At 56.8% G+C, this 11,541-nt stretch overlaps 6 protein-coding genes across 6 annotated transcripts; 2 read left to right on the top strand and 4 right to left on the bottom strand.

The window, feature by feature from the left end:
- Positions 1-1,271: 1,271 nt before the first annotated feature.
- On the bottom strand, positions 1,272-2,362 carry ColSpa_09449 (putative vacuolar protein sorting-associated protein 16; the record flags this gene model as incomplete). Its single annotated transcript, XM_049275661.1, has 2 exons — positions 1,272-1,583; positions 1,634-2,362. 2 exons carry the CDS (start codon positions 2,360-2,362, stop codon positions 1,272-1,274), a joined length of 1,041 nt encoding a protein of 346 aa, XP_049131618.1.
- A 58-nt stretch (positions 2,363-2,420) lies between these two features.
- Positions 2,421-2,717, bottom strand: ColSpa_09448 (uncharacterized protein; the record flags this gene model as incomplete). Its single annotated transcript, XM_049275660.1, has 1 exon — positions 2,421-2,717. The coding sequence occupies one exon, from the start codon at positions 2,715-2,717 to the stop codon at positions 2,421-2,423; it is 297 nt and encodes a 98-aa protein (XP_049131617.1).
- A 1,126-nt stretch (positions 2,718-3,843) lies between these two features.
- On the bottom strand, positions 3,844-4,830 carry ColSpa_09447 (putative redox protein fmp46, mitochondrial; the record flags this gene model as incomplete). The annotated part of the gene is made up of 7 exons (XM_049275659.1): positions 3,844-3,953; positions 4,005-4,107; positions 4,161-4,205; positions 4,260-4,439; positions 4,503-4,598; positions 4,677-4,730; positions 4,801-4,830. 7 exons carry the CDS (start codon positions 4,828-4,830, stop codon positions 3,844-3,846), a joined length of 618 nt encoding a protein of 205 aa, XP_049131616.1.
- Positions 4,831-5,547: 717 nt separating this feature from the next.
- ColSpa_09446 (uncharacterized protein) lies at positions 5,548-6,769 on the top strand (the record flags this gene model as incomplete). The annotated part of the gene is made up of 3 exons (XM_049275658.1): positions 5,548-5,694; positions 5,744-6,343; positions 6,395-6,769. 3 exons carry the CDS (start codon positions 5,548-5,550, stop codon positions 6,767-6,769), a joined length of 1,122 nt encoding a protein of 373 aa, XP_049131615.1.
- A 290-nt stretch (positions 6,770-7,059) lies between these two features.
- Positions 7,060-8,686, bottom strand: ColSpa_09445 (putative HECT-type ubiquitin ligase-interacting protein creD; the record flags this gene model as incomplete). Its single annotated transcript, XM_049275657.1, has 3 exons — positions 7,060-7,117; positions 7,170-8,523; positions 8,572-8,686. 3 exons carry the CDS (start codon positions 8,684-8,686, stop codon positions 7,060-7,062), a joined length of 1,527 nt encoding a protein of 508 aa, XP_049131614.1.
- Positions 8,687-9,722: 1,036 nt separating this feature from the next.
- ColSpa_09444 (desumoylating isopeptidase 1) lies at positions 9,723-11,518 on the top strand (the record flags this gene model as incomplete). The annotated part of the gene is made up of 2 exons (XM_049275656.1): positions 9,723-9,995; positions 10,049-11,518. 2 exons carry the CDS (start codon positions 9,723-9,725, stop codon positions 11,516-11,518), a joined length of 1,743 nt encoding a protein of 580 aa, XP_049131613.1.
- Positions 11,519-11,541: the final 23 nt, after the last annotated feature.

The raw sequence follows: 11,541 nt of genomic DNA, 5'->3' as shown, positions 1-11,541 counted from the left end.
AGAGACACTGCCATAGCAGTACTGAGCTCGATTCTCCCAAGTCCCCTTAGTCCCTTGAACTCTTCTTTAGCTCCTGGCACTTTGGGACAGGGCTTTCGGGTCCTTCTGCAGAAGGAAGCGTCTTCCGACCCCAGCGATCGACTTTTTGGCAGGCCATCAACTCCGATGAGAGGGGGGTCCACGGTCCTGCGGTTCCGCGGTACCTGTCAACCCACTGCCAGTCTTTTCGCTTTCCATTCTCTTCGCCGGTCGTCTGCTGCGTCTGTCCTGTCCTGTCGTTCCCCTCTTCCGTGTTGGCGCTCGAAGAAGCTTTCGAGACTTTGCACAACGGGACATACCCAACTCGACAAAAGTCTGTTCTCGCCTCTCCGGCATTTTCTGCCCACCATATCAAGCTCAATACTACCCTCCTCTCCGACTCACTGACCACATGGGTCAATAGGACTCCAGAGGTATCCTGAAATAAGGTGTCAGCAAACTTTCCAAATTCCCGCAACTCTACCAGCCAACAGGGGAGAGCCCAGCAGGCCCAAGCACTCAAGCACCCGAAAATCTCCCATGCTTCAACAGTTCTGGAGATTGACAACCAGGAGACCGCGAAAGACTGAGCCATCTTCCCAGTCTTACTGGTTGCGGTGGAGGCAGGCCAAAGGACGGCGGCGCATCCGATTGAGCGGGCTCCTCCCCCTCCCACCACGACGCCGTCGATCCCATCCCAAAACGAGCAAACATCGTCTTTTGCAAAGCCTGCCCATCGCATTCTCCAGAATCCCGTCTCGTGTTCATGGTCCGAAACGGCCACCCTCTCCCAGCCCACCTTGCCTGCATGTGCTTGACAATCTTCACCGACCAACCATGCCCTCGTGTTCCCGACCGTCGCTTCAAGTGGCGGCGGCGGCTCCGCTACGGCTGCAGGAATGTCCACTCTCATCGTGCGATCGACTCCTGCGAATCTTCCGCACGTCGGACGAGGAATGATTCAGCCTGCAAATTGCCCAGTGCCCCGTGAAGCCGCGTCAACCGCCATGGACCCTCTCGCCCTGACCCTGCTACAGCGTTGTTCACAAGACATCCATAATGTAGGGTGGAGTTTTTTTTCTCGATGCGAGTTATTATATTAATAACAATATAGGGCAGACAGGACGCTGTGCCCGTGTTTGCGCTCCAGGTAATCCAAAATACTGGAGACGCCATGCTTCTTAGAACGCCGTGATCTATGCATACGTGTGTTCCCACGCTGTGCCCATCGATAGCTCCTCTCTATACCAGTTCTATGAGTGTGTCGCCCGGGATCCTGCCTCCGGGCCATGATCACCCGACTCATCCTCGTGGCTCTCGTTGTTAATGAACAAAAAGGAGATGAGCACCACCGCCGCGCCGGCCCAGTATACCCAGCTGGAATACTGCGAGTACTGGATCATCTCGCCGACGAGCGACAGCGGGATCGTCAGCGACAGGCCTACCGTCACCACCAGCGGTGTCGTGAGTAGCATGGCGTACGCCCACGACATGTCGCTGATAAAGGACGACAGCGAATTGCTAATGACGATGGCCCAGATCTTAGCCGTGGGGGGGAAGGCGAACTAGGTGATGTTAAGCAGTACACCTTTGAAGGGGAGACGGGGCAACTCACTGGCTCCATCCCGGTGAAGTGCAGGATGAAGAACACCGGCCACAGGAAGACCAGGTTGAATAGGCCGACCAAACCAAAGAAGAGCGGCATGTTCACCCGGTCCTCGTTGCCGACCCGCCTCTTCATCACAGTCACGTAGAGGCCGTAGATGATGGCGCTCACAAACGCCATCATGTCTCCGATGGCGATCTGCGCCGTCGTCTTGTGCGGGAACGACCCGCGGTTCTCGTCGCTCGAGCCGGAGAGGTCCACCGTCGAGATGAGGACGATGCCCGTCAGCGACGCGAGCACGCCGATGAACTTGCGCAGCGTGAACCCTTCGACACCCATCAGCGCGCAGAAGACGAGCGTCCACACGCTGCTCGTCGAGTTGAGGATCGTCACGCTCCCGACGCTCGTGTACTCGAGGCACGCCGACGCAAAGTAGTTCGCAAAGAACCACAGCATGCAGAACTCGAGGCTGATGATGGCCGTCTCCCGGAACGTCAGCCGCTCCACGGGCTTGGTCATCTCGAACCCCTCCATTTCCAGGCTCGGCTCATCGTCCACCAGCAGCCGCTCGCCCGCGACCGTGTCCTCCTCGTCCTCGGCCGTCTTGAGGCTCGCCTTGCCGTGTCGCTGCTCGTTCCAGACCACCATAGCCTCGCGCCGCAGGCCCTCAATGCCGTGCTGCATCAGAAAACGCACCAGCATCGGTATCAAAGATACCGCGAAGACCGAAGTGTTCATGTATACCACAAAAAATGGCTTGTCGTAGGAATGATCCGAAAAAATGTACTGTCCATCGTCAGCCCAGATCCACCAGCGTCTTGGAAAGGGGTCCGGCGCATACGGATGCCAAAAAGTTGGATACCGTCCACAGCAACACCGTCACAAGCAGTAGCGAAATACCCAACGTCCGCCTCGCCACGCCGCCCAGTCCCATCTTCGCCTGCCATCCCGAGGACCGCGCCGTCGACCTCGACCGGTTCGTAGACGCAACAGACGCGCTCAGTCGGTCGGTGCTCGAAAAGGACCTCCTTGAGGGACGGCCGTGTGGCTCGGGAGCTATCGCAGCGGGCAGCATGGGCTCGCTCGGTGCCATCTTCGGTTCGGGGGTTCGCGATCTGTCGCGAAGGGGGGAGTTTCAGGAAGGATCGTCCGCCGTCTGGTAGTCCAAGATCGCCGACGCCGTAGGCATTTGACCACAGGGAGGCAGTGACAGAGAATTCGAGCTTCGTGGATGAATGTGTCCAAGGGGGCGGTGGTTGAATGTCTCGTTGCTGACTCGGCGCATGTGAGCCCGGCAAGGATTGCCGTACGCCAACTGTGTTCTCGGGCCGTCGAGGGTGAGGGTATGACGATATTCGAAGTGGGAACACCGGTGACCACAAACCCACAGGGAAGCCTGGCACGCTTCTCTTGTCGGACGAGTCGTCCGGAGTTTTTTGTCGACGTGCGTTTACCTTTCAAAGAGGGATTCGTGTCAATGTTGATTAAGGGTGTTTCTTCAAGGTTGAGTTTCACTGGCACGGGCCATAACGCCCCCTGTACTCACCCCCGAGTACCGGCCAACCAATCGCCGTGGGCCGGTCGCGTGCCACTGCGTCTCAAAGTCTCAGCCTGCCTACTCCGTTCTTTTTCGACACGCATTTGCTCAGAAAACAAGACTCGGCTCTTTCTCTGCCGCCGCTGGATAAAGCCAAGCATGACGCCGCGCGGCGGCTTGCAGAATGGTTGCCAGGTCGGAATTGCTGCCGGTCCCCAGGCTTGAAGCATTAGTGCGGCCTTGGATCCAGTCTTTTGAGCGGAGTCTCATGACGGACGGCAAACATGGTCCGTCAACTCTAGCCGGTGCTTAACATCGAATGTCCGACTAAGTGCGAGATGTCGTTCGGTTCGCCGATGTTGCAAATCGGGAGGGTGGTCGTACTAAGCAATCATTCATAGGCCATGGTGGGAGCATGTCCTGCCCGGCACTCTGGGACGAAACTCATCACATCGCAGGTCGGTAAAGGTTGGTATCCTACAAACGAACCCGTAATAAATTCAAATGAAACCTCTAAACACCGTTCACACCAGTGCAGGATATGCTACATCAAGCGAAGGCCAAAATGGATATGTGGAAAGGCCCATGGACTAAACATAATGCGAGTTGGACAGGCCCCGATACTGCGTGCCGCCCCAAGTCCACTTCTCGCTCAACATCAACCGACTCAACCGACACCTACTTAGCAAGAGCATCCGTCCCGGGGGTTCTCGATGGGGATGTTGATGACATCCTGGTAGTCCCCGCTGAACTCTTCAGACTCCTCCTGGGCGAGGGCGTTCCGCGCGATGACTAGTTGATGATGTCAGTACCACTCCTAAGCTCGCATTGGATGAAACCAACCTTCGAAAGCCTGCTCGACGTTGATGGCCTCCTTCGCACTGGTCTCGAAGTAAGGAATTCCACCCTTAGACTGGCAGAAGGTCATCGCGCGCTTGGTAGAGATCTACAAGCCGTTAGCACCTGGGGCGGGCATCAGTGATTCCCGGGCACACTCACCACTCTCTTGCTCTCCTCGACATCGATCTTGTTTCCGAGAACGACCTGGTCCGTTATCAGCGCCAATCTCCGTCATCTCAACCATCAACAGCAACTAACAAATGGGAAGTTGTCGGGGTCGCGCGGCGAAGCCTGGATGAGGAACTCGTCCCTCCAACTGTCCAGAGCATCGAAACTCTTGGAGTTGTTGACGTCGTAGACGAGCACGCAGCAGTCGGCGCCGCGGTAGAAGGCAACGCCTAGAGACTGGAAACGCTCCTGTCCGGCCGTGTCCCAGAGCTACCGTCCGTCATCAGCATAGCCCCTGTTACGTGATCGGGTACCGTATCGGCGTTTGCCCACCTGCATCGTCACCTGGCGGTCGTCGACGAGAACCTCGCGCGTCAGGAAGTCGGCGCCGATCGTGGCCTTGTAGCTTGCACTGAATTTCTTGTTGACCTAGATCCGATGAAACGTCAAGTCAGCCAGCGCTCAGCCTCCTCCCGGTTGTTGACAGGTTGATAGGCAGAAACTCACATATTGGTTCATCAAACTCGTCTTGCCGACACCGCTATCGCCAAGGATAATGACCTGCAAAGATAACGATCCCGTCAATTATGCCGCAAAGAGTCGTGTGTCGGTGGCGCCGAGGGAAACCCACCTTGAGAAGGACCTTCTTTCTCGATGACATCGTGGATTGTTGGGGTATGTGGGAGTTAAAGTTGGGGGAAAGTCTGGCGTCAACAGTCGTCGGTCTGCGCAATCGAAGAGAGTTTCTGCGTCGCGGCTGGGTCAGAGATCGGTTCGGATGTCGAAAGGGTCAAAAATGGACCGGTGTCGTGCTTCAGGGGTGGTTGGTTGGAGTCGACTGCAGGCCGATACAGATCGAAGGACAGAGAGTGATGGTGGAGGTTGACAGGGAAGCCTGCGGTACTGAGAGCTCCCGTCACATTTCCAGGTTTCAGCCTATCAAAGAGCTGCTTGCTGCGCTGGGACTAACCAGGAAACGGTCTTGGGGGTCTTTCGTCAGGTGCATTCCACTGTTGCAAAGGTGGCTGACGTAAGGCGGGCTACCTAAATGCGAGTCCCAAAAGGTGCTGCATGACGCTGGCATGATTGCCAGAGCACTGAAGCGCCTGAACGTTACCTTGCTGTAGCGGACTCCCCCCACATGACGCCCAATGCTGCTCCAGCCACAGTTTGCATCTCATCTCAACGACGGTCCAGGCGGCTGGGGGGCAGAAGGAGCACACACTCGCTCACGGTTCCCAAGAGACTAAGACCTCCATCACCGCCTCCTGGTCTCTCGCATCACATGTATGCCGCCGTGGACGAGCACGCCGCAAGACTACATCCGTAGCCCAACATGCGCTGATGGGACCTTCGACACACATCTCACCCGATCCTCATGGCGGATGAAGAAGATCTCTTGACCAAGGTCCACGGCCTGAGCGACCTTGAGCTCGCCGCCCTGCTGTGCCTGGTCAACCGAGAACACTGCATCGTCAGCACCCCACCTGTTGCCCTCAACGAGCTCATCGAGGAGCTTCAGCTCGTGCGTACGCCCCTGACCATAGTGCTGTTCAGACGCTGACCCAATCCAGATCGCAACCAAGACCTTTGGTCTGACGTGCGCCGTAGTGGACTGCACTCCGCAAACCACCCTAGAGGATTTTGCATCCTCGATCCTCACCGCTCCGTCTCCCACAGCAACGAGATCCGGCTCACCCCTCCGCACCCGCAATGAGCCCTCCTACTTCTTCTCCCGCGCGGGCATCTCGCCGCTGACCTCCGTCACCGCCTCGAGCCCGACCGGCCCCGGTGGCGCAGCGGGCTACTCCATTGCCAACGTTGTCCTGGCCCGGAACCTCGATCGCGCCCCCAAGGCCGTGCAGATCCAGGTCCTCGAGTTGCTCCGCACGCGCCGCATCTTCACTCGCACCTCCGTCCAGACCGCCCCTAAGCAGTTCCTCTTCGTGGCTGCTTTGGGTGCCGAGAGCGGCGGCAAGGCCCACGTCACATTACATCTGAACGACTACTTCTTCGTCGCCCACTGGCATGACCCTGACGATGGTTTTGCCAACTTGGACGAAGCGTATGATGCCACCGACGGCGCCGAGACGGCCAGCACCGAAAGCGTGGTCAAGAAAAGCATCAATGGAGACATGCTGGCTGTCAGTGATGATCCTGTTTTGAGCGAAGGTGTAAGTGAATGTGTTCGTGAGACGGGTACAATATGAGCTGACTCCATGTAGGACATCGCGGCTCTTGCAAAGCTCAGCCGGGAGGTGCACATCGACGTGGACGTGCTGCGCTACCAGACGAACATGGTCACGTCCTTGAGGATGCACCGCGCAGTTGCCGGCGGAATCGAGCCGGTCGCAACAAAACACCTAGACCAGATGCTCAAGTGCCTCGCTCCGTTGCATCGTCTAGACTATGTCACGCCCGCTCTCGTTCACTTGGCCATTAGGAAAGTCTACTTGCATCGGATCCGGATCGTGCACCCTCGACAGGAGAGGAGCATGCAGTGGGGCAGTCAGCTGGAGGCCATCGAGGCCATACTTGAGGGGATTGGCCCAGAGGACGTTATCGAGGATGTCATAGGCATGGTGGCGGCACCGCTTTGAATGCAGACTTAAGTAACGTTCAGCGAGCGTGGTTTATTCTAAATGGCCGAGCTCGACGAGCCTTTCATCCTTGAAACCCATGGAAACCATACAAGACATAGAACGCCCGCCCTTTGGTGTGTGTACTGATGCGTGTTCCTGCATCCGCCATATAACCTTCGTAAGTCTCCAATACAACAACTCGTAATCGAACATTCCCATTTCTGTCGTGGAATTAAAAATCTATAAAACTACAAGCCAGTCAACGTCAGGGAGGCCCGCGCAACGTCGCCACAGGACGGCTTGTTGACTCAGTTGACCTGGTTCACCTTGCACTTCCAGCCGGAGCCGGGAGAGAGGAGCGGCAAGCTGTATACTTTGTTAGCATTGATCGACAAGTCCAAATGGTGTGTCTGCTTACCTAGCGCCAAGGCACCAACCCAGCTCATTGCCCTTGATCTTCTTGGCAATCTTAACCTCGCGGTCGATGGGCATCTCGTATCCAGTATGGAGTAGGGCCATCATGAAGTTAAGGTCAAGGCAGTGCTCCGGGCGACCCTGGAGCTCCTTCAGCGCGCCAGGAATGCTGGCGAACAGGTCCCACGACTTCTCGCCGCCGCAGACGGAGTTGGCGAGGTCGTGCATCTCGCGGAGGGTGAAGGAGTCGGGCATGCCAAGGGGCTTGGTTCGGTCGTAGAAGTAGGAGAAGATGTAGACATCCTCACGGCCAAAGGTCTTGGCGAGGGAGGGCTGGTGAACACCGTTGAAGGAGCAGGGAGCGAGCTTGCAACCCCCGTCCTTCTTCAGGATCTTCTCGGCGAGGTTGCGGCACTGAGCGGGGGCGGCCTGAGAAGGTCCGGTCATGTTGAAGGTCACCGTCTTGCCAAGAGGGTGGTTGTCGTCCAGCTCGACCTCGACCTCCCGAACCATGCCGGGAGCAATGCACGGGTGGACGATGGGCTGCTTGACCCAGCTGTCGTCGGACTTCTTGCTCTCAAAGATCTCCTGAATCAAGGTCTTGTGGACGGCCTTGCGGGCGCTCATCAAGCCATATCCGAGATGGGAGTGCTGGTAGAGCTCGAACTTTTGTCCGCCGAAGGCAAGGTCATACTTGTGGTCGCCCTCAGCAAGCTTCTCCGGCATGCCTCCGTCCGCAGCTCCCTTGAAGGTGGGCTCGAAGACAATCTGGGTAGAGCCGCCGCCGAGATCAAACACGGCAGCAGTGGGGCTCTTGTCGGGGCCGCCGATCTTGCCGAGGAGGTAGTTGGTCGTGATCCAGGCGTAGACACCCTCGTCAGCGCCGTCCATGATGGCGACTCCGTTCTCCTCCTTGGCGACAACGGGGAAGGGGTACTTGGTCTCGAGACGGTTGCGGACAGCCGTGAGAATCTTCTCGGCATTCTCAGCTCCGACCATGCGGAGCCCAGCCGTCGCTTTCACCGCGACAGGGCTGCAGGACTTGAGCTTGTCGGGAACGGTTTGCATGGCGACCTCCATCAAAGCGTCGAGAGTCGTGGCAGCGGCCTCGGGATCGTCCTTGTACTTGCTGAGACCGCCGACCGACTTCTCCGTCATCTTGAACTCCTCATGCTCGAGCTCGGGGGTAGGACCGCAGTTGTTGAACTTGTAGACATGGATTCGGGATCCCGTGCTGCCAGCGTCGATCATCAGGACGTACTGGACGATGGGCTTCGACTTGGAACTGGATTGAGTGCACTTGTCGGTGCCGTAGGAGGCATCCGCGGGGACTTGGCCGTCGGCGCCGCCCTTCGAGACTATTCCTTGTTAGCATCCTCGCCGGCCGGGATGGCATGGCTACATACCTCCTCCGCCATTGTAGACGTTGACACCTCGGGGGGACAGATACCAGAAGAGGAAGACGACGAAGAAGGCGATGGCGCCCGTCCTCATCCACCTCGTCTTCTGTGCTTGAGACATATCTCTCAGCGCCGCGAACAGACCAGTATTCCGTTGAGCAGGTGCGAATCGACCGGGTTTCTCGTGTGGATCTCGGGCGGGTTGCTTCGTTGGCAGCGACACAGATGTTCTTCGCATTGGTCGCGTGTTGTTGAGGAGTTAGGTGAACACAAGGTGGCGCATTCAAGATACGCCGCCGTCGAGAGGGGGGAATAAAGGAATGGACTTGGACCGAGAGCCGATTACAGAGGTAGCAGCGGCAGCACGGTGACTAGAGAAGCAAAAAATGGTGCGGATAGCCAAGAAAGGAGCGGATGGGACAGTGCCACGACACCAGGAAAAAAGGGCGAAATTCGTATATGTAAGGAGGCGCCAAGGGGGAGCCAGAGATGCAAGGTACGGTGGCCGCGAAGGGGGTTTGATGGCAATTGCAGATTTTCTCTTCTCTGAGAGGTCATCAAAATCCAGACACCCCTGCTGAAGGTGGCAGTTTGCTAATCTTGGGCGCGGCAGCGGGGACGACGCGAGCCCACTAGATTGCTGGAAAGTCTACAACGCTTTGAACGCCCATCTCGCGTCCCGCTTAATGGCTCCGCGATTAGGGGGCGGGGCCTGCCATTCCCTGCTGCGGCCCCCTACAATGCTCTGTGCCTCCTCCTGAACCCCATTTTGCGTTCCTTGATCGCTCCTCTAGCTTACTAGACTCCAGGGGACTGGCCACTTTGCAGGCAGCGAGTCAATCTGGCATGTGCACTGACCAACACTTATGTAATAGCGACTATCGATCACCATGGTGGCAAGCCACGTGTGGCGCATTCCGCCGAATCCGACACCGTGACAGGTCCCTGGAAGCTTCTCAGCCATCATCAATTACGACTGCGACTGGTGCCTCCAATGTTGATAGTACATAATTGAGGACTGGAAACAATTCAGGAGACCCCACCTTGAGACGTCTTCTTATAGTCACTTTGCTTTGGATCAACAGCGTCACCTCGAATTTCATTACCACAATCACTCGAATAGGTGTGGCCCTCAGTTGCCCTATATTTGTATCAACATGGATGTGCATCTCTTGGTGTACGATCTATCCCGAGGTCTGGCCCGGCAGATGTCCCAGGGCATGCTCGGGTTCCATCTTGACGCAATCTATCACACATCGATTCAACTCAACGGTCGCGAATATGTCTATGACGGCGGCATCGTCGCGATCACTCCTGGGTCATCTCACCTGGGGCAACCTATGGAGCGGATTTTTCTCGGAAAGACGGAACTGCCTATGGACGTGATTGAGGAATTTCTAGATTCACTCAGGCCGATCTTTACAGTTGAGGTGAGATCTGTTCTAGACTTCTTGCAGATCGGAAAAGGCTTACCAGCTCCCAGGCATACGACTTATGGAAACACAACTGCAACAACTTCTCAGATTCGCTTGCTCAGTTCCTGCTCGGGAAAGGCATCCCAGAACACATCATCAAGATGCCCGATGCTGTACTTAGCTCCCCAATGGGCAGAATGCTCATGCCTCAACTGAATCAAACCATCAACTCCAGCAGACAGAACGGCTCGATTCTTGGTATCCAGAACACCCCTTCCACCAACGGATACGGCTCAGCACCGCAGCCAACGAAGCCCCAAGCCAAGGTCAAAGTCGTCCACAGCTCTCAGGAGCTAGATAATGCTCTCGAGGCTGCAAACAAGTCATGCGCCGTTGTTCTGTTCACCTCTGCGACCTGCCCTCCATGCAGAGTTGTCTCGCCCGTGTTTGATGAGCTGTCCGCCGAAGCCGGCGATAAGGCCGCTTTCATCAAGGTCGACGTCGCCCAGCTCACACCGCTTCCCGGGAAGAGCTACCCCCGCGCAACCCCGACCTTCATCACGTTTCTACACGGAGAGAAGGAGAATGAGTGGGCGGGTGCTGATCCCGCTGCTCTGCGAAGCAACGTCCAGCTCTTGCTACAGATGGCTTGGCCGCGACACCCCCATGAGTCCCTTAACCTCCCAAGCTTCTCCAATCCGAATGCGAAACCAGTGCTGTTCTCCAAGGTACCGCCACTGGCCAAGCTGCTGGGCAAGATGGGTCCAACGGCAACCGAGTCAGCCGTTCAGGGGATGAAGCAATTTGTCGAGGCCCGCGACAAACAGGGCGCCGCAGCCGCTATTCTCCCAAACATGGGTGAGGTTTCGGCTTTCGTCCAAAAGTCGATCCAGTCTCTGCCTGTCGAGACTCTGTTCACCATTGTCGATCTCTTCCGATGCGGGCTTGTTGACGCCAGGTTCAGCGGATACTTTGCCGAGGAGCGGGAGCACAAGACTGTCTTGGCAATTCTCAACTTTGTCAACTCGCACAGCGAATGCCCCTACGCTTTGCGATTGGTAACGCTACAGATGGCGTGCAATTTCTTCTCAACACCACTGTTCCCAGAAGAAATCCTTCGCAACGAGGCGCTGAGGGCTCCGATCATCCAGTTGATCTCGTCAAGCTTCCTTGACGACAATCACAACAATGTCCGCGTCTCCGCTTCCTCGCTCATGTTTAACCTGGCGTTGTTCAGCAACAAAGCAAGACGAGAGAAGTCGGGGGGCGTGCTGCTCGAGGGCGACATGGTCGAACTGGCTGCATCTGTCTTGGAGGCCATAGGACAGGAGGAGTCCTCACCAGAGGCTCTTCAGGGCATGCTGCTTGCATTGGGCAACTTGGTTTACTGCGCACCGGCTGATAGTGAAGTGACAGATCTGCTGAGGGCAATGGACGCAGAGGATACGATTCTGGCAAAGAAGAAGCAGTTCCCCAATGAGAAGATGATAGCAGAGGTGGGCGCTGAGCTCTTGGGCAAGGGACTTAGACGGCCGTAATGGGGACTAGACGACATTAGGCG

This window comes from Colletotrichum spaethianum (assembly GCF_022836535.1).
Source record: "Colletotrichum spaethianum MAFF 239500 DNA, contig28, whole genome shotgun sequence".
NCBI lineage: Eukaryota > Fungi > Ascomycota > Sordariomycetes > Glomerellales > Glomerellaceae > Colletotrichum > Colletotrichum spaethianum.
The sequence above is the reverse complement of the archived record's forward strand: the minus strand, read 5'-3'. Positions and strand labels throughout refer to the sequence as shown.